Source organism: Panthera leo, chromosome A1, assembly GCF_018350215.1.
Source record: "Panthera leo isolate Ple1 chromosome A1, P.leo_Ple1_pat1.1, whole genome shotgun sequence".
Lineage (NCBI taxonomy): Eukaryota > Metazoa > Chordata > Mammalia > Carnivora > Felidae > Panthera > Panthera leo.
In genome coordinates, this window is record NC_056679.1 from 93,206,664 (window position 1) to 93,228,986 (window position 22,323).

Here is a 22,323-nt window from a genome sequence, read left to right on the forward strand (position 1 = left end):
GGAGACATAAAGAGTTTCCCAGACAAACAAAAGCTAAAGGAGTTCATTATCACTCAATCATCCTTAAAAGAAATGTTAAAGGGACTTCTTTAAGTGGGAAAGAAGGGTCTTAACAAAATTATGAAAGGAAAAAATTTCACTGGCAAAAGCATATATGAAGTAAAGGTAGTGCATCAGTCACTCACAAAGCTAGTATGAAGGGGAAAAGGCAGAAGTAGTAAAATCAGTTACATTATACAAAAATTAGTTAAGGGATACACAAAAGATGTAAAATATGATGTCATACACATAGGACATGAGTGGCAAATAGAAAGGTAGTGCTTTTAGAATGTCTGCGAACTTCAGCAACCCTCAACTTAATATAGACTGTTATACACATTGGATATTATATATGCACTTTGTTGTAACCACAGGCCAGACACCAGTAAGTAATAAGTTTACACAAAAGAAACAGAATCCTAACACAAAACTACAGGAAGTTATCAAACCAGGAGAGATCAAGAGAAGAAAGAAACAGAAAAACTACAGAAACAACCAGAAAACAACAAAATGGCAATAAGTACATACCTGTCAACAATTACTTCAAATGAAAGTGGACTACATGCTCCAGTCAAAAGATACAAGGTGACTAAATAGATAGGAAAATAGGACCCATCTCTGTGCTGCCTACAAGAGACTCACTTCAGACACAGGGACACATACAAACTGAGAGTGAAGGAATAGAAAAAGATATTCTACGCCAATGGAAGGTGAAAAAAATCTGGAGTAGCAATACTTCTCTCAGGCAAAATAGACTTTAAACCAAGATTGTAACCAGAGACCAAGAAAGGTGCTACATAATGATAAAGGGATCAGGCCAACAGTCAGGATATAACAATTGTAAATATCTATATACCCAACCTAAATACATAAGCAAATATTAACAGACAAAAAAAGAAAAATTGACTGTAATACAATAATAGTAGGAGACTTTAACACTTCACTTACATCAATGGATAGATCATTCCAAACAGAATCAACCAGGAAACAGTGGCTTTGAACACACATTAGACCAGATGGACTTAACAGGTATATTCAGAACATTCTATCCCAAAACAGCAAGAATACATGTTCTTCTCAAGTGTGTATGGAACGTTCTCCAGGAAAGATCACATATTAGGCCACAAAACAAGTCTCAATAAATTTAAGAAGATTGAAATCATATCAAGCACCTTTTCCAGCCACAAGACTATGAAACTAGAAATCAGTTACAAGAAAAAAGCTGGAAAAAATACATGGAGGCTATACAACATGCTGCTAAATAACCAGTGGATCTATGAAGAAATCAAAGGGGAAATTAAAAAAAAAATACCTTTAGACAAATGACAATGGAAATACAACAGTCCAAAGCATTAGGGATGCAGCAAAAGCATTTCTTAGAGGGCAATTCATAACAATACAGGTCTACTTCAAGAAACAAGAAAAATAATAAATACATAATTGAAACTTACATTTAAATAAACTAGAAAAAAGAATAAATTATGCCCAAAGTTAGTAGAGGGAAAGAAATAATAAAAATCAGAGCCAAAATAAATAGAGACTAAAAAAGAATAGAAAGGATCAATGAAACTAAGAGCTGACTCACTGAAAAGGTAAAGAAAATTGATAAGCTTTTAGCCAGAGTCTTCATGAAAATAAAAAAGAGCAAGGACTCAAGTATATAAAATCAGAAATGAAAGAGGAGAAATAATTAACACCACAGAAATGAAAAGGATTATGAGAGACTACTACAAAAAATTATATGCCAACAAATTGGACAATCTAGAAGAAATGGATAAATTCTTAGAAACATACCGTCTTCCAAGACTGAATCAGAAAGTAGAAAATCTGAACACACCAATTCCTAGTAATAAAACTCATCCCATACCAAACCCATGCCAACTACTACTAATAATAAACTGCCAACAAATGTCCAAGACCAAATGGCTTCACAGGTGAATTCTACCAAACATTTAAAGAAGAGCTAACACTTCTCCTTCTCACACTATCCCAAAAAGTTAGAAGATGAAAGAATGCTTCCACATTCATTCTACGAGGCCATCACTACCCTGATTCCAAAACTAAAGACACTACAAAAAATAGAAAACTACAGACCAATATTCCTGATGAACATAGATATAAAAATCCTCAGCAAAATATGAGCAAACCACATTCAACAATACATTAAAAGGATCATCCACCAACAAAATAAAAAGGCAATCTACTTACTGAATGGGAGAATACATTTGCAAATGATAGATATATCAATACCGGGTTAATATTCAAGATATTTAAAGAACTCCTACAACTCAACATCAAAAAGAACAAATAACCCAATTAAAAAATGGATAGAGAGGGGTGTCTGGGTGGCTCAGTCAGTTAAGCATCCGACTCTTAATTTTGGCTTAGGTCATGATCTCACAGTTTGTGAGTTCAAGTCCCACATTGGCCTCTGCACTGATAGTGCAGAGTCTGCTTGGGAATCTCTCCCCCACCCTGCCCCCCCCCTTACTCATGCACATGCACTCTCTCTGCTCTCTCTCTCTCTCAAAATAAATAAGCATTTTTAAAAAAATGGATCGAGAACCTGAACAGAAATTTTCCAAAGAAGACATACAGATAACCAACAGGCACTTGAAAAGATGCTCAACATTCTGCATCATTAGGGAAATCCAAATCAAAACAGTATCAGAAAGACAATATATAACAAGTGTTGGCAAAGATGTGGAGAAAAGGGAACCCTTGTGCACTGTTGGTGGGAATGTAAACTGGTGCAGCCACTATGAAAAACAATATAGTCATTCCTAAAAAAAAAAAAAATTAAAAATAGAAATACTATACAACCCAGCTCTGGGTATTGAAGAGTAAAACACTAATTAGAAAGGGTATATAAACCCTTATATTTATTGCATTATTTAAAATAGTTAAGATATGGAAGCAATGTAAGTTTCAATCAATGGATGAATGGATAAAGAAGATGCAATACAGATATACACAATGGAATATTACTCAACCATAAAAAGAGTGAAATGTTGCCGTTTGCAACGATATGGATGAAGCCAGAGAGTATAATGCTAAGTGAAATAAGTCAGACAAATACATATTCCATATGATTTCACTCATATGTGGAAGTTAAGAAACAAATGAATAAACAAAGTAAAAAAAAAAAGAAAAAAAGACACAGACTAAAAAAACCAAGCTTTTAAATACCCAGAACCAACTGATGGTTGCCAGAGAGGTGTGGGGTATGGGATGGGCAAAACAGTTGAAGGGGATTAAGACATACCAACTTCCAGTTATAAAATAAACAAGTCACAGGGAGGAACAGTACAGCATCAGGAGTAGATTCCGTATTCTTGGAACAACTTTGTACAGTGATGTAAAGATGTAACTGTACTTAGGCTGAGCATGTTGTAACAGGTAGAACTGTCAAGTCACTATGTTGTACACATGCAACTAACGTCATGTTGTATGTCAACTACAATTTCAAAAGAGTTCTAAAATCTGAATGATCATTCACGAATGATTCTGGGACATAAGAGAGAATAGAGTAAACAAGCACCTAAACACCATACATAGTTACCAAGACGAAGCTTAAAAATACAAGGTCAAGGGTGCTCCTTACCGCTGGAGAAAACTACCACTATCCCCTGAAGCAGTGCGGCAGAAGAAATCCTTTTTTTCTCATGGTCAACAGAGGTAATGATGATAGACATTCTGAAATCTGAACATGACTGTAAAAAAAAAAAAAAAAAAAAAAGCAGTGAGTGTTAAACGATTGATTATGCTTCTGAGAAGAAATGTAACTTTCCAAGCCTCCCATTGTGTTTCGTAACTGAACTGAACAGTTTCCATGAAAAATTATTCACTGTGCACAAGTTTTCAGGGGAACAATTTCACATAGAAATCGTTTCTCTGTTGGACAACATCAGCCACATGAAATACCATGTGTGAAAGTACAGCACATTATGCCTTGCACAGTCTATTAAGGGAGATTGTTCTATGCAATTCCAAAAGTTTAACATGCCACTCTACAATTCAAAAGTGGCCACGTACCCAGAATAATCTAATGATTTCAAAATGAAATCATTAGCCTAAGGACAATAACCTGTCACTGGGCTTTTAGTAAGATGGGACCAGCAACTTAATAGATTTGCAATTTATCACCCTTCCAGAGATACTATAGCATAGATACTGTGCTATATCTTTTGGAAATGTTATTACTCCTCAGTTGCATCTGAACCAAGAAGAAATCCTGGAGTTTGGCCCTCTGCACACTTTCATTTTGGAAGGAAACTTGAAAACAAGCAATTCTGAGAGCCCAGACGTAATTTTTAAAGTAGCTAGATGTACCACAAAGGATAATTATACATATTAATGTCCACTGTGGGTGTTTCCAATCCTGTTAAGAATTCTCAATAAGATCCATAATAAGAACACCATTATGCAGTTATATAATTTTTTGTCCTACGTATCTCTTAACAAGCGAACAGAAATTCTGGAGGATTGAGTCTCTGGAGCTTTTACATGGTGCTTGGAGACACAGCCCCGTGGGTGAGAAAGCAAAGTGACTGGATCGCTTGACCTTGCCCTGTTCCAAAGCTATAGCACTCACCCAGCCCCAGGTATCTGCTCTCAAGAGGGCCTGGGCGGCATGTGGTCCTAGTGTCCAGGTTTAGAAGTGTTGTCTGTGTTTGTCCCCGGCAGCCTGGAGGCATCGCCCACAGCCTGTGAAGCAACATTTTACCCATTTTACCACAGTTACAAGAACGAGAGGTGGAAAACTCTTGCTTTTTAAGTCAGAGGTTATGTCCCTTCTCTTAATCTGATAAGAATGGAAGCATTGCACCAAAATAAGTCTCTGAAGGGAGAGGCAAGGGGAAACTGGACCAAACAAACAAACAAAAAAATCAATTAAATAACAATCAGGAGAGTCAAAAGCAAAGGAAAACTATAAACAAAGTACTCTTTAAAACAGTGCTCTAATGTGTATCTGTATAGGTTTGAGCAAGGCAAAGTTTCAGTGAAAAGTCAGTCAGCTTTTAAGTGCTTTTGTGGTTTATCAAGTATTATTACACTTAAAAATATATTTTACCTTACGACCTCTGGCTTTAATATTTCATCATTACCTGTAAACGTCAGCGATAGAACATTTCATGACTTTTTTAACTGCAAAGGTGGTTTTAAGGCATCTGGGTAAGTACTGTTATCTTTAATAGTATTATTGCTTTTAGGGCTTTTGTTTTCTCAACATAATTGATTATTATTATGCCTTTCAAAATGTTTCTGATGAAAGATTTTAATTGCAATGGAGCATGAGTCAGGCAGAGCAAATGTTCATGTTTTCCTTTTTTTCCCTGGCTGTGGAGGAAGGGATGATGGGAGGGGAGAAGTTTCCTGCTAAGAAAGAACCTTCCCCTCACTCTCCTTGTTTCTTGACATTAGAAAAGTATTGCACAGAGTTGTTGGCTCATTAACTGGCACAAGAATCACTACAGCTACTAATTTTTGAGGGCTAGATCTGTGATCCCCCATAACAACCATCATGGGCTCTAGCATATGGTAGACACTTCATAAATTTGTTGAATTAGTAAATGGAAATTAGGGAAGACGTAGTTACATCTTACGTCTCTTCTGTAACCTGTATACCCTTCTTATCAAGAGGGTCCTTTGGTCGGGGCACACGGGTAGCTCAGTCGATTGGGCGTCTGACTTTGGCTCAGGTCATAATCTCACGATCTGTGAGTTCAAGCCCTGCATCAGGCTCTGTGCTGACAGCTCAGAGCCTGGAGCCTATTTCAGATTCTGTGTCTCCCCCTCTCTCCCTGCCCCTCCCCTGCTCATGATGTCTCTCAAAAATAAATAAACATTAAAAATTTTTTTTTAAAAAGAAGGTCCTGTGGTCAATAAATATGTATCTGTGGCTCATGATTAGAATTTATGATGCAGGGTGCCTGGGGTGGCTCAGTCGGTTGAGTGATTGCCTTCAACTCAGGTTATGATCTCATGGTACATGGGTTCAAACTCTGCATCAGGTTCTGTGCTGACAGCTCAGAGCATGGGGCCTGCTTCAGATTCTGTGTCTCCCTCTGCCCTCCCCTGCTCATGCACTCTCTCTCTCTCTCTCTCAAAAATAAATAATAAAAACACTAAAAAAAAAAAGGAGTTCTTATGATACAATGTATACACTATGGTACCAAATACTTAGCGCCACCTATGTCCGAAGCCCTGAGCTAGGGAGACACAAAGGTTAGTGATATTCCCCTGTCCTCTGAGAGTCTATAAATGCCCTTGAAGGGCAGGACAGAGCTCTAGGTTTACACTGTTAGATGTCACGGCAGCATTCTTAAGTACATAAGCAGAGGAAACTTTCCCTCCAAGTCAACTTTTCTTCTCCAGTTTCCCCTATAAGTTTTCTGTCATGGTCATGTAACAGTTCCCCATTGTTTGAGCTTGTGAAACACTGAAGTGCTTTCCACCCTGTCCCTTCCAACCCAAAGACAGACCAGAAAAACATATTCCAGACACATGTGACCAGTAAGCAGAGAGCACATATTTCTACTTTTGGACACATGTCTTGTGACCGCTACTTTGAAAAAGCAGCAGATGGGATGCTTCCAGAGTTTTCTTCCTGGGTTTCACCACCTATTAGAGAGTTAGAAAGGGAAATGTTTCAACATAAATGCCTGTGTTTCACAGTTTTTAAAAGCAGCTGTAGGGATTTCATTTTCAGACGAGGAATCATGTTCATTTTTAGCCTGTCAACTACAATGAGCATTTTGTGCATGTGAACCCTGCAACAAAGAACTTGGGGGTTTCACTCACCCCCATGAATTCAGAATGAGGTTCCCTACTCCCCTTCAGCCATTCCCCTCCCATCCCAAAGAGGAAAAACAATCATATAAAATACACCGATGACAAGCAATGAATCGCCTTGTTCAAGATTTAAGGACTTGGGTCATTTGGCGTTTGCTGTGTGTGGATGGCAATCCAAAGTGAAATCAATTGTCTTGTTCTCTTGCAAACATTACTATGTTCAACTGCTGTGTTATGGTCCCACCTGTTTTTACCAAGTTTTCTAGCTTCCTCCTCTGTGTCTTGAGCTGATAATATCAGGGAGGGGGGGCCACCCAGCCCCCTTACCTTCTTCCAGGTGGTAAAGCTGTTCAGAGAGCTGAGACCTCGCTTAAGTGGCCCTTCTGCTTTCTAGTGTGGAAGGACCCTATTCCAACCCCAGTCAGTGTTGGCCAGTAACTTCCCACCCCTCTCCCTTTAAAAGCAAGGTCCTCAGGGTACCTGGGGGGCTCAAGTCAGTTGAGTGCTCCAATCTTGATTTCAGCTCAGATCATGATCTCACGGTTTGTGAGTATGAGCCCCGTGTTGGGCTCTGTACTGACAGTATAGAACCTGCTTGGGATTCCCTGTCTCTCTCTCTCTCTCTCAACAAACAAACAAACAAACAAACAAACTTTCATTAGAAAAATAAATAAAAAATAAAAGCAATGTCCTCAACCCTTAGCCACTTATATAGCATCCTTACCTCTGAAAAGAACATGAGGACCAAATGGAAAAGCATTCCTTACCCCTGTAAAGAGAGAAATGTGTTTACGTGAGAATGAAGAGCAAGGAATTTAACTGGAACACCTTTGAACTTCACTGCGGATAGTGGTGCTGTTTCTCAGATGCTCTGCTGGTGCTCAGCACCTGACATTTCATTTTTCCACTGGTTTCAGAATGCATGCTCTCTGTGCAGGCTCTGATGAATATCCAGAGAAAGTGCATTATAGACCAAAGTCAGCGTTAAAAGCAGTTTTAGGAGAGCGTCATTTTCTTCAAATGGGTTCTAGCAATTTCCCTCAAAAAGAAACCTTTTCAGCAGCGTGAAAAAGATTCACCGTCAGCTACCAAACCTGATGCTTTCAGTGCTCAAAGTCAAAAAATACAGATACCTTCTTGGGATCATAGTTGTCATGTAATTTTAAGACTCTTCCTTATTGAAAATCTAAGGCCTGAAACAGACTTGAGTGATAATTCTCTCTACTCTTCTCATGTAGGGAAGAGAAAACTAAAGTCCTGCAAGGGTTAGCTCATCCCCTTGACTTCACTTGGTTAGTCCAAAGTCAAGAACTTAGAACCCTTTCTCAAGTCCAGTTCATGGCTCTCTCTTCCCTACCACAGTGCCTTTCTTAAAAAGTGGTCTTCCTCCACCCAACCCCCCAGCAGCCTGCTCTTTGTGAAACAGCCTTTATCCATCACTCAAAAGAATTCAATGGATCAATTTCTTAGAGTAAGTTATTAACAACAAGCTTAAGGGGAAGCTCTGGGTCATCAGAACCTGTAGTGTGAGCAAGGAAGGATGAACTTGTCCGTGGCTGGGCCTTTATCAATGTCCAGAAATTGATGAAGAGCTAATCACAAAAGCAAGTGCTTGAATATTACTAGGAAGTATTCATACCTTCCATCAACCACAGTAGGTCTCAGCCGTGTCATTAGAACACTTGTATCATTTAGGTTTGTCCCATCCATTTGAAATGCAGTGTACTCAAATTAACCCACAAAATCATGACAACATAGACTGTCAGCTCATTAAAGCATGCTAACAGTTTGCTGAGTCACTCGGAAAGGGCAGAAGAATAGGTCTGCTTGGACACTGAGCAGTGGAAACATGCCCTTCCTGTAGTTCACAGCCAAAAATGCCAAGCAAGCTTGCAAAAGACAAGATTCACCTTGGCCTTCTGGCATTTTGCCTCTCTCCAGGGAAATGAAGAACATGGGGAAAACAAATGGAATACAAGGTGCAGAATTCAGCACCTCTTCCAACCTCCCCCTGACCCCGCCCTGCAATGTTGCCAGACAGGTTACAACCACCTCTTGCTTTTTAAAAGAACTGGTTAGATGAAAATGTTCCTGATGGGTAGAAGTTAGCCCAGAAAGAGATCGGTACCTCCCTAATATTTCAACCTAAATGTTGTGCCCAGACAGATAGAGGTACTTTTTAAAAGGCACAGATTCAACAAAAATACTCTTTTGAGAAATAGTAAACAGAGCTAGAACTTACCGTGATCTTTGGGATTAAGAATAGGACTCCTGGGGGCGCCTGGGGGACTCAGTCGGTTAAGCATCCGACTTCAGCTCAGGTCATGATCTCACAGTCTGTGAGTTCAAGCCCCGCATCAGGCTCTGTGCTGACAGCTCAGAGCCTGGAGCTTGCTTCAGATTCTGTGTCTCCCTCTCTCTCTGCCCCTCCCCTGCTCATGCTCTGTCTCTCTCTGTCTCAAAAATAAATAAAAACTTAAAAAAAAATATTAAAAAAAAAAAGAATAGGACCCCTGGCCATGTTTTAAAAGGATTCTGCTCTGGGAATTTATCAACTGCTTTGTTTGTTTGTTTTCTTAACAGGTGAAAAACGCAGCTGCCAATGTACTCAGGGAAACATGGCTAATTTACAAAAATACAAAGCTAGTAAAAAAGATAGATCATGCAAAAGTAAGAAAACATCAACGAAAATTCTTGCAAGCTATTCATCAGTAAGTACCATTTTTCATTCATTGTCATCCTGCTTTTTGTAACTCTGGGTCTTAATTTCCCATACTTAGTTATTCTTCTTTTGTGAGAGGGGGAAAAAAGAAAACACTGTCATGTGTGTTCCCAGAAGACATTATTTGGCAATTTAATAATTCCATAAATGAAATGCTGAGAAAATTGTCAGTTCTTTTTTGGACTCAAAATCATCCGTTATTGGGAGCAGAGTCATTTAATATATTAATTAAAATGTCTTCTCAGTTTCTCTCTTTAGAAACCTTATTTTCAGTTGCAATTGTATATCTTAATATAACTTATTTATTCGTATGGCTTGCCCTCAGATGTTTCGTTTGTATTGACTGCAAAATCTTGAAAAACATTTAATACTTTATGATCGCTCTGGGTTTTTTTTTTAAACAGGCTGCCAGCATCTTTCTATGAAGGCAGTACCTACACTTGATTTCATACTTGCATTTTTAAACTAGTCTTTACTCAGGACGTAGGGGATTTTCTATTTGCTGTATGTTCCTTATAGATTTTATAGTGCCTTTTACAATGAGTCTGACCTTATGGAGGCCACCATTATTCAATATGCTTAAGTTCTTTCATGTTATTTTGTTTCTATGCTATACATAACTATCATAGACTTTGAAAAGACAAATGTCTATGTAGTAAGTATCAATAATGACTTGAAAGCCACCAGCTCTTTCTCCCCCAGGCTGGCAGCATCCTTACCGTAAGTACATTCATGTGGGCATCAGTCTCGAGGCTGTGCAGCCTTGCTCTTAACTCAGTGGCATTTCTGTATGGGGAAGAGCAGCTCAGTCACATGCATGGGTCAGAAATGTGGCTTTTCTCATGCAGCCTACCAGGGCAATCACAGAAAGGTGGGTAAACACTAGGTGTCTGGATTACACAGCAAGGTGGGTCTTCTCAGAGCTGCCTAGCACAGCAGACCGGAAAAGCTCTGAAGCTGGAGTTTTTATTTTGTATATTTAGGTAGTTCATAGGTACTGTATCACACTTCACATTCTATGGGAAATCACTAAGCATTCAAATGCTACCCTTTGACCTCTCCCTCTGACTATGTTTTTTGAATCACTATCGCTGGAAATGTGGACTGCGTCTAGAAATTGCTGCCTGCCTTAATGAGAATCAAATCCAGGCACCCTGAGATCTACAAGAGAGGGAGATTCTGCATGGATTCTGCATGCACTCAGAGCTATTCAGTCATGATCTTGCCACTACCAGCACCAAAGTGACATCATTTCACCTTTAGTTCTGTGACTTCACACTAGGCCCACAACTGTGCTTTCTGTCCCTTGTAAGGAAAGGCTAGAATCTTAAGGTAACACTCTTTCAAAGTGTGGGAAATTATAAAAGCGAAACACAGAGGAACACATAGATCTGGCTCGCACAGGGAGCTGCTTTGCTGAAGCTCATGGCCACCTTTATAACCAAATACCCACCCTGTGGAGCCTCCACATCTTTATTCCTTCAAGTTTAGATCTCAGAGAGCAAGTCCCCTAAGGGATGCTGGGCCTTCACTTCTGAGGACAGGCCTCTCCCTCCGGGGTCACCAGACATAGCCCTCCTGGCACAGAGGGCATTCCTACACACCCACAACCATAGCATATAGGAACCTAACATTCGTAGAAGAAGTATACACGGTATAATGTGTATATACTGGGAAAGCATTCTTTGTACTTTTAATGTTTTGCCACTAACCTATACCGCTCAAGTATATTAAAACGAAAACTTACCTTTGTTGGTGTGGGCAGGTGCAGTCAGTCTATGGGTCAAGCAGCCACATACCCCATGTCCTCCGGGATCGTATTTATAACCCTTTCTATCAGAATGATGTACCTATTAAATAGATAATGAAATGAAATTGGCCTTTGATGCCATTGGTGAGTTTTTACATCTAACAAAAACACTGGGAAAAAATGCTTTGGTAGTTCCTGTAGTAATTTTGTAGCCACATGTGAATGGTGGGTATTTATACATTTATATTTTTATTGTGAAATGCATTCATGCTGAAACCTCAGGGGACAGACAGCTTAGGGATGGGTGCTGTAAGTTTTTTTTCAAGTTTGCTCTAGGTTTGAAAATTTTTATAGTATGCTAGGAAAAAATATTTGGGGAAGCAAAGTTGACACATTGTCCCTAAGCAATTGTTAGATTGCTGGAAGGTGGCCTGACCCGATTTTAAGAGTTTCAAGGTACAGCTTATGTGGGTCTTCCCAATGCTGCTTCAGGATAGAGTAACAGAGGAAACCCCTCATGAATTCTTCTGCTTCTTTGTCATTTCTCAGTCTGTTTCTTCGGCAGCAACATGAACTTCTAAAGTAGATGAGCTTCAAGCAGCTCAAATGTTCTAAATTGTTTTTATGATATAGTCTTGGGGTTAGATTTCCTTTGAGGTGGGAGGGGTACTTTGTAAAAAAAAATACAATTGGAAATTTATATGGGCTGGGTTTGGCTAGATGATTCTAATCGTGCATAATCTCTCATTTTAAGTTAGTGATACAGGAAAGCACACAGGGCTCGATTCTTAAGGGCAAGGCTCCCATTGCCTCCCATTCAGACACAGTGAGACCATCAGCCTCGGTGAAATGGCATCGGGTGAAATCAGACCTTGCTGCTTGAGGGAGAAGTTACAAACTCATTTGATAGAGCTCTCTCCCTGGCCTCTCCCATCCTCCCATTTGACCTGAGAGCTTTTCCAGAGCTCTGTCTGGACTCCCCTCTTTTCCAAACTTCACAGCCTCTCTCCCTGACACATGGCCTCCCTCGTCTCTGGTGGATGCCTGCTTCTCCAGGCTTGTGTCCTCTGTTTCACTAACGGATCTGTCTTTTTAGATCATCACTCAATGCCTTGAAGCATTCTGTTCCTAAATACCTTTGAATACTTTTTCTGGTATCAACTTTAACCTTAAAGCTCATCACTCTTCTATCTCAACCGTAGACTCAGCAGTCAACATGAACTTGTCTCAGAGCCGAGAAATTCAATACACATAATTTCTCTAACACTGAGTTTCGGATGACCCACCTGTCAGAAAACCAGGCTTCTAAGAAGCCCCAACTCGGAAGAGATGGACGCCGTCCAAAAAAACCACCAACATTATAATCATCCTACTATGTAGAACACTGTCCTTTTAACCCCATGACATTCATATTAGGTCAAAACGGTTCCTACAGTTTACTTGGACATCGTGTATCAAAGAGGCCGTGATGACTTCCTAGAGGGTCTTCCTTCTGAACCTCGTTCTGGAGGAAGCGCTGTATTTCAGGGGCGGGACGGAGGGGGGAGTCTCAGCAATGAAGGATGACACCATAAGCGAACCGTGTTTTTCTTTGATCACCATGCCAAGATCCTACAGAGCCTTAACAGGATCTCTCAGCTAATGAATCGAGCCCCCTGTGCACAACTGAACAGCACACTGTGTTACTCTGTTCTGGAATATTTTACAGTTTTCTTTTCTTTTGTTTTGTCTTTTTATTTCAACAAAATGAAAATAGAGCTCGGAAGTAAGTTGTGTGAGCCGCTCCTCTCGACATTTGCAGAATTTTCTACCAGCTGCATGCATCCAAGCGGGTCCTTTATTTGTGAATTTCAGTAGTCTGATTGCTGCTATGGAAATGTGATCCAAAATCATGATACTTTCCTGTGATAAGTGAAGTTCACAAGGAAGAAGTCAACATACGTTCCTTATTCTTCTTTTTTTTGCGGGGGGCGGGTGGGGGGGAGAAAGTAAAATACACATGCATGTTACCTTTTATTCTGGCAGCTGCAGCTTTAAGTAGGCTTTTTCTACCAGTTCTAGGGTACAGTCTCAGGAACAGCAAGGCAAGATGATTTAAGTTCAAGGAGCTTAAAGGGATTCTGATTCAATAGGGGGCTACCCTATGTCAGCTTTCCAGATTAGTGGAAAAAAAAAAAACAACTGGGCAAAATTCTACTGTCAGAAACATAATATATGGTAATTCAAGAGCAGAGTACCCACCTCAGCTAAGGGACACCCACTGGCCCTTTCACTGGGCTTGCCAACCTCAGGGCCTTGCCTGCACTCCCAAGTGGTTGGAGGCTTCTGATCTGGTTCCCCAGACTTGAGTCATTCATGTGCTAAGGGTCCCATTCCTTGAATTTGAAAATAAAGCTTGGTGTAAATCATTATCACAAAATGGCTAACACAACAAAAACAAAAATGAAACAAAAACAAAAAGCCGCTCCTGCTCCCAGCAAAGAGAGGGAGAGGTCGCATCCACCAACATTTGAAACACTGGCGTTGAATTCTAGCCACGGAACTGCTGCATGCAGGAAGCACTCAGCTGAAATCCTGCTCTCTTTTCAAAAAGGAGAGAAGAGCAGGTGTTGGGAGATAAAAACAGGAGAGGACCAGCCTGAGACATTTTTCTTGTAATAATCAAGAATTGGAAGAGGATAAAAGGGAGTAACTGTCTCTCCATCTGGTTTAGTATTTAATGTCTTCTGGTTTGAGTATCACATAGCCACCTCGAACACCTCTGTCGGTACAAATGCAGCACTTTAGAAATACCATCCTATCCTAACCCACTTCATTTCATACATTAAGAAACTGAAGGTCAAATAGGGCCAGGGAGAAGGGAGTCCACATCTGACACTGTTGTTCTCTCTAGTACATTTCTGTAGAATGACCTCACACATGTTTAAAGGGTTGTTTTTTGTTTTTTGCAGGGGGGAGAGGGGTGGAAGGGGACTTGTTTTTAAAAGGTGTACATCAAGAATTGTAATCCTTGTGAGTACTTAGAGAAGCCTATCTCAACAACATGTTAGATTCGAATACCTGTTTGTAAATTCCTTTTACACTTACACCCAGTCCATCTCTATAATAGTGTAGAAAAGAGCCAATTAACTTAGTTCCAAGCATTCTAATAGGGAAACACAGACTCGCAACGGCAAGTGATAACCTTAAGCTGTTTTACATTGTTAAATATCATGTTATAGGCAGGTGTCAGTTAAACCCATACTGGCAGAAGGAAGTCTGTCTTCACTGTCAAGCAGACTTGGTGACATATTGCATAGCGTAGTTTCAAAACAAAATCACTGCGCACTACTGAACATTTGTTGTAAAAATCTCCCTGGCAGTAAAATCTTGCCCTGTGAATTTTTGATCCTTTTTTTTTTTTTGTAACTACCTTTCGTTGAAATTGGGAAATTATAAAGATTACTCTCTCCAACATCGACACTATACTCTGTAAATGACATGTCATTTACAGGTAATAAGGTTAGCATGGATTTTGTTTTTTGTTTTTTGTTTTTAAACTAAGTACCCAAGAGAAATGTGCTTCTCATTTGGAGCATGGCTCGGATTGTTGGCTTGAAGAACAAACAACCCCTTTTCTCCCGTTGGAAAATCTTAATTTCTTGGTAGGGAGTAAGCACCCAATAAATATGTTTTCAAAAATATTATAGTAAATAAAGTAAGGACTAGTAAAAGTCATCCTTAAGAAAGATTTTTTTTTTAACAGCAGTGTTTTGACTGTCAATCAGATATATGCACTGATATTTAAAAGCATCTAAAAGTAAGTTTACAACCAGAAACCCCATCTGTCAGACATTTTAATTGTCCGCTGACTTTTATCTACAAGAAAAAAATTAAGGGAAATTCTCCCAAGGAAATGGCCTGGCTTCCTTTCAAATTCGATGGCAGTTTAAGATAAAAGTCGAGCAAAACACAATGAAGAATAAGAGACTTATGTGTTTTGGGTTCTCTTGCTGCTGGTTGAATAAAAGTCTTATTTTTGCTACTAAGAATCTCACTTATCACTGTGTTTTCATCAGGTTCAAATACCTAACCCAATCCATCTCAAACTGAACAGGGCTATCCTGTGTATCTAGTCATGTAGGCATAGGAAGGTGCTCACTGCTCCAACATTGATGAAAGTCTAGTCGCTTTGCCTATTTCTTCCTATGTCTATTTGAAATGATACTGGGATTTTAAGGAATGTTTTGGCTTTTCTCATATGGTTAAGTCCTTATGAGCCTCTCTCCCGATTCAACTTTTAACTCCCTGGTAAATAGTTGTCCTAAGGACACCTCATCTCTTACTCTCCTCTCTCTCTCTCTCCTTTCCTTTTTGCGGTGTTGGGGAAGCATGCTTCTCATTGTTCCAGATACATAACCAGTTTGAACTTGACCCCCAAATGTTCAAGGCATTATCCATGCAGTTATTTGCTCTTGTCGATTTTATGCATGCTCTTTGGAAGGCGTTATGACAGCAGTAGACAGGAAGGAACCCTTCTGACTTGAGATTCTGTCTTTTAGATTAAGAAGTGTAAAAATGGAGCAGAGGAAACTGAATGACCAAGCCAACACCTTGGTGGACCTAGCAAAGGTAAGCATGGGGGTCTCAGCCTTCATGGTGAGGTGTGTTGGAATGAAGCCCTGCACAGTGACTGATAATGCACTGGGAGGAGGATACCCCAACTTTGTGTTGCACATCAAACCAACAATTAGCCCTAACATGATGGTCCACCTTAAAAGATTTCTCTTCACATGCTCTTTCCCTATATAAATTATTCAAACCCCATTCTAAAAGCCTTCCTACTTACAGTGACTTGAAAGTACCGTGGAAAATGTACATGGAATATGAGACAATACCATTGGGTTTCATATTTGTCCTTCAGTCTCCTCCCTCTGAGAGGAGAACTGCATCCTGGGTTTGACCATGACCTACAGGGCTCCATAGGACTCATTGATAAAATTATTGTTTTTTTATTTACTTTTAAGTCAACTCAGAAGACTGTGAAATAGTTTTTTAAGAACATGGACATCATCTTTTAAAAAAAAGGGAATCAGTTTTCATAATTTATGATTCTTTTTCATTATTTAAAAAATCATACTACTTTTTAAAAGGACATTAATAGTTCCCAGATTCCTCTTTCACACTTATAAGATTTATCTGGTTGATTTTTGGTTGTCCCTTTCAAGTAAATTCCACTTTAAAAATATGAATATTTAGGGCTGTCTGGGTGGCTCAGTCAGTTAAGCATCCAACCCTTGATTTCAGCTCAGGTCACGATCCCAAGGTTCATGGGATCAAGTCCTGCGTTGGGCTCCACACTAAGCACGGAGCCTGCTTAAGATGTTCTCTCACATGTGTTCTCTTTCACCCTCTGCCCCTCCCCCGCTCACACTCTTTCTCAAAATAAACATTTAAACAAATATTTTTAATTTGTTTTAATGTTTTATTTATTTTTCAGAAAGGGAGAGACAGCAAGTGAGCAGGGGAGGGGCAGAGAGAGGGAGACACAGAATCTGAAGCAGGCTCCAGGCTCTCAGCTCTCACCACAGAGCCCGATGTGGGGCTTGAACCCACAAACCATGAGATCATGCCCTGAGATGAAGTCAGACACTTAACTGACTGAGCCACTCAGGCTCCCCTAAACAGATATATTTTTTTTAAATATGAGTATTTGTCATCAGTGACCTTCCATTTTCCTGAGCTAGGTCCAAAAGAGGTATTATAGCATATATGGAAGTTTTTAGCCTTTTAACACAAATGCTTTTTAAAACTTTTTTTTAAACATTTATTTCTGAGAAACAGAGAGCATGAGCAGGGGAGTGGCAGAGAGAGAGAGAGAGAGGGAGACACAGAGTCTGAAGCAGGCTCCAGGCTCTGAGCTGCCAGCACAGAGCCCGATGCAGGGCTCGAACTCACAAACCGTGAGATCATGACCTGAGCCGAAGTCGGATGCTTAACTGACCAAGCCACCCAGGCACCCCTTAACAACAAATGCTTTTAAAGGGGCCTCTCTCAATACATTTTGTTGTTTGTTCGATAAATCAGCTATGTTCTTTATAAAGCTTCCAATATTATCTATGAAAATCACACCTCTTTGTCCTAGTCTCATAAAATAACACAAGTAAATCATATTCATTTTCATGTATATCAATAACATACTATATAAACATGTAAATGTTGAATATTTGATGCTTTTTAAAAAAATGTTTCTTTACTTTTGAGAGTGAGAGACACACACACAGAGCATGAGAAGGCGAGGGGCAGAGAGAGGAAACACAGAACTCAAAACAGGCTCTAGGCTCTGAGCTGTCAGCACAGAGCCTGACATGGGGCTCAAACTCATGAACTGTGAGATCATGGCTTGAGCCAAAGTCGGATGTTTAACCGAATAAGCCACCCAGGTGCACCTGAATATTTGATGTCTTATGAATAGAAGATAGTGACATCCTCAACAACTTACCTGTAGGACAGCATACATATATCATACATTTAAGGTGGGTAGCACATATGAGACTGAAAGATGTTCTCGATTAATATTTACAAACGTGGCTCTCCAGTAGACACACCTTGAACAAAGATGGGGCAGACTCTAACATCACTGTAAGGTCAAATGATAAAACAGAACACTTGGAAATAATATAAGATATAACATTTTACTAGATATATAATTGATATGATAAATATATACTGCATAATGTCATCTCAGGAATATATGAGGCAAGACACTATTTCTTTCAAAGTATTTCTTTAGTGCTGTGCTTACTAATACGGCTCTAGGGCTGCCATGCCATAGAGGTTCAGTATTTTCTGAATGAATGGATGTTGTTCACATAGCCTCCAGACTATGTAGTAAAAAATAAAGCTAACGCACTCTGTCTCCCTGGCCAAACTCAAATGAGGTGCCTGTATCATGAACAGTAACTCCCTTATTCAGTTGGTTCATTTATCACCATTAAGAGGTTGTGAAGCAGCTAAGAGCACATTTTGTTATTTTTTTTTTTAATTTATTTTGAAGCGAGAGAGAGAAAGCAAGCACAAACAGGGAGGTGAGAGAGAGAGAGAGAGGGAGGGGATCCTAAGCAGGCTCCTCGCTGGCAGCACGGAGCCCAACCTTGGGCTCCATTCCATGAACAGTGAGATCATGATCAGACCCAAAATCAAGAGTGGGACGCTTAACCAGATGAGCCACCCAGGAGGCCCTCTAGAGGGAAACCAGACAGCTTCAACAAAGGGTTGAAGAGAGCAGACAGCTCGCTTCCTGGGCAAGTGCTGTGAAACCTTGAGTTCCTGGTTGCTCTACCCGTGTCCGCCCTGTTTTGCAGACCCAGAACATCATGTATGACATGATTTCCGACCTAAATGAGCGGAGCGAAGACTTTGAGAAGAGGATTGTTACCGTGGAAACGAAACTGGAGACTTTGATTGGCAGCATCCACGCCCTCCCTGGGCTCATCAGCCAGACCATCAGGCAGCAGCAGAGAGATGTCCTGGAGGCTCAGATGGAGAACTACGACAAGCATGTCACCTACAACGCCGAGCGGTCCCGATCCTCGTCCAGGAGACGGCGGTCCTCCTCCACAGCGCCACCAACTTCATCAGAGAGTAGCTAGAAGAGAATCAGTTAACCACAAACTAAGACTTTTTGCCATCATATGGTCAATATTTTAGCTTTTATTGTAAAGCCCCTATGGTTCTAATCAGCGTTATCCGGGTTCTGATGTCAGAATCCTGGGAACCTGACACTAAGTTTTAGGCCAAAATGAGTGAAAACTCTTTTTTCTTTTCCTTTCAGATGCACAAGGAATGCACCTATTATCGCTCTATAGATTGTTCCTCCTGTAATTTCACTAACTTTTTATTCATGCACTTCAAACTTTACTACTACATTATATGATATATAATAAAAAAAAAAGTTAATTTCTGCACATACCTGTTTGGTCACTTGACATTTCTAAAGGTTCACTTCCCACATTATTTGCAAGCTAAAATGACTGGTTATTGTCTGATACGTGTTGATACCTTTGATCACCCAATGGCCGGTCGGAAGACGATTTGCCATCACTCTGTTATCTATTTGCTAACATTTTCCCCATTATGAAACATTATAGTCACATTTCATTTGATACAGCCAGCTTATTACTCTTTTTGAGTTTACAGTGCCTCATTTTTTTTTTATTTTTTTTTATTTTTTAATATATGAAATTTACTGTCAAATTGGTTTCCATACAACACCCAGTGCTCATCCCAACTCATTTTTTTTTTAAGTTTATGTATTTTCAGAGAGACAGAGAGGATGCAAGTGGGGGAGGGGCAGAGAGAGGGGGAGACTCTCAAACAGGTTCCACGCTGTCAGCACAGAGTGCAATGCCAGGCTGAGACTCATGAACCATGAGATCATGACCTGAGCCGAAATCAAGAGTCGGATGCTTAATTGAGCCACCCAGGCGCCCCTACAGTTCCATTTGTCCCTTATTAATTCTATTTGTTTCCAAATTATGTGGAAGGTGGAGCTGTTATATCAAAGCATATATAGATAGATGATCCATCGATCTTGGGGTGCAAAAATGCTTTCAAGAATTATTTTTATTCCTGGGGTGCCTGGCTGGCTCGGTTAAGCGTACGACTTCGGCTCAGGTCATGATCTCACGGTTCGTGGGTCTGGGCCCCACATCGGGCTCTGTGCTAAAAGCTCAAAGCCTGGAGCCTGCTCTGGATTCTGTCTTCTTCTCTCTGTGCCCCTCCCCCACTCATGCCCTGTTTCTGTCTCAAAAATAAACGTTAAAAAAAAAGAATTATTTTTATTCCCAATTTACCAGGAAATTCATTTAAAGAAAGCAGAGTATACCACTGTGAACTCATACCAAAGAATTTTTGCTGTCAACTAGTTATTTCATCTTTTCCCTTGTGTTTGTTTATGATGAGAGGCCCTTGATATGTTCAGTTTGGATTATACACCTGCATATCCATATATGCATCCGTTTGCATAGTTCCTAACAGTATAATGTATATTAACAAGCCTAACTCTTAACATGTCACTTATCACCTTACAAATGGCCCTCTCTGGGTCTGTAACTCACATATTTGGTACAAATTAAATAGCACCTAGTAAATTTCATGAATTTCATCACATCTGTTTCACGGGTGGTTTAAAGTCAGATGCAGTGAAAGGGGACGGGATAGTTAGCTGTGGCCAGCACATCTCTTCCCAGATTTACTGTAAGAATCGACTGGGTTGAGGAGAACCATTGTAGAGGTGATAGCAGTGTGGAAGCCCCTCATCTGGTGGTGTTCTTCAGAGCCTACAGGGAGAGCTGATTGCAGTGATAGGGGTAACACGTCACAAAAATAAGGCACAAATTGGAAAGTTCTTCAACTAATCTGCTTGGATTGATCCAAACCTAAAATTTACTCCTTCATTTTCAGATAAATCTGCTCTTGCCCTCTCCCCCCTTTATTTTACACCATACACCATGCCTGGTGTACCATAACCATACCAGGCTGCGAGATGCTAGCATAACAAGTATTTTTCTTCTATAACACAAAACACTAGAGTAACTGATTTCATCACTTTGCACAGTTCAATAATTCAATCACTTTCACATTTACTCTCCATAACTGATGCAAAAATCAAACATTTCCATTCAAGATCAAGGACATAAAGGTATGATTCCTTTAGATTGCGTGAGAATTGCTTACAGTTTACTACCCGTCTGAAGTGGCTGAAAAGGAAACTCATTTGCACATCTTGTATATGTCCATGTAGGATGAGGACAAGGCCTCATCAAGGATGAGGAAAGTCTTTTAATAGTAAGTGAGAAAGAAAAACTTCTAGAGCAGATTATAGGAACATACTGCTGAGTTCAGTGAACTCCCAAATCCCACTTCACAGGGATGTCGATTCCAAGGACAAAATTAAAATTTTCTTTTAGGTATTCGGGGTTGTATATAAGAGTAGATCATATATTTGTTGTAGACACTGGATGTAATAGAAATTTTGAAAAGATTGATTTGTTCTGGCAACTGATGCAGTTAATTCTTGTCTATTCTACCTCTATTGTGACTAAAAGGCAGAATAGCAGATAACTATTATCTTATTGACCAATTGGCACCACCATCCCAGAATATGTGACAAGAGTAGGGAAAGAATAACATATAGTTCCTCTTGCTGAAGAAGAGAGAAATTAGATTTTAGATTTCATTACCTTGTGTTTGTTCTCCTCTTCCTGATTAACTGCAGCTCCTATATGTTGGCATTCTTCAGTTCCCTAATTTGATCAAGCTTTTCCCGTACAACAAAGTACAACAAAACCTTGGATTGCGAGTAACTTGTTCTGTGAGTATTCTGCAAGGCAAGCAAACATTTCTAATACATTTTAACTTGATAAATGAGCGATGTCTTGCAATATGAGTAGTACATGACACCGAACATCACATGATCACAACTGAGCCAATGGTTCTTGAAATGTGCTTTGGCATACAAGTACTTTGGATTATAAGCATGTTTCTGGAAGGAATTATGCTTGCAAACCAAGGTTTTACTGTGTATGAAGACCAGTAATGATTCAAAAAAAGCATATGATCTTCTGTTTGTGTATTTTAAAAAAATACCAAATAACCACAATTTGGAAGAGGCAAAGAAGACCCATCCATTACATAGGTATTGTGGTCAATTGCTGAATGAACCCTACTTCATGCAACATCACCAAGGTCTCTTCTCACATGGCTTCAACATGAGGCAGAATCCTCTCAGGGCTCCTCAGAGGGCTTCTCTTTTATGGGGATCTATGCCTTGCTCTAATTTGCACATTGTTTTTCAAAATTTCTACCAATAATTGAATATGTTGTTACACCTGCCAGCCTACCACCAGGTCTCCCTGTTTCTCTACAGCCAGTGCAAGAACACATGGCTACCACAAATCATTTTGAATTACCACACCACCACCTTCCTCAGTAATTTTCTTAATTTCTCCTACTTATACACAGTGTCGCAGTCTGG

The 22,323-nt window shown here is 39.9% G+C and overlaps 1 protein-coding gene across 5 annotated transcripts in view; it reads left to right on the top strand.

Moving 5' to 3' along the window:
• Positions 1-19,198, top strand: part of KCNN2 (potassium calcium-activated channel subfamily N member 2) — a 158,393-nt gene extending 139,195 nt beyond the window's left edge. For all 5 annotated transcript variants that reach the window (XM_042905505.1, XM_042905539.1, XM_042905513.1 and 2 more), the window contains 3 exons: positions 9,418-9,545; positions 15,848-15,917; positions 18,650-19,198. In XM_042905505.1, the coding sequence (XP_042761439.1) occupies positions 9,418-9,545; positions 15,848-15,917; positions 18,650-18,937 (486 nt within the window). In that variant the 3' untranslated portion in view covers positions 18,938-19,198. The remainder of the gene's footprint in view (positions 1-9,417; positions 9,546-15,847; positions 15,918-18,649) is intronic.
• Positions 19,199-22,323: the final 3,125 nt, after the last annotated feature.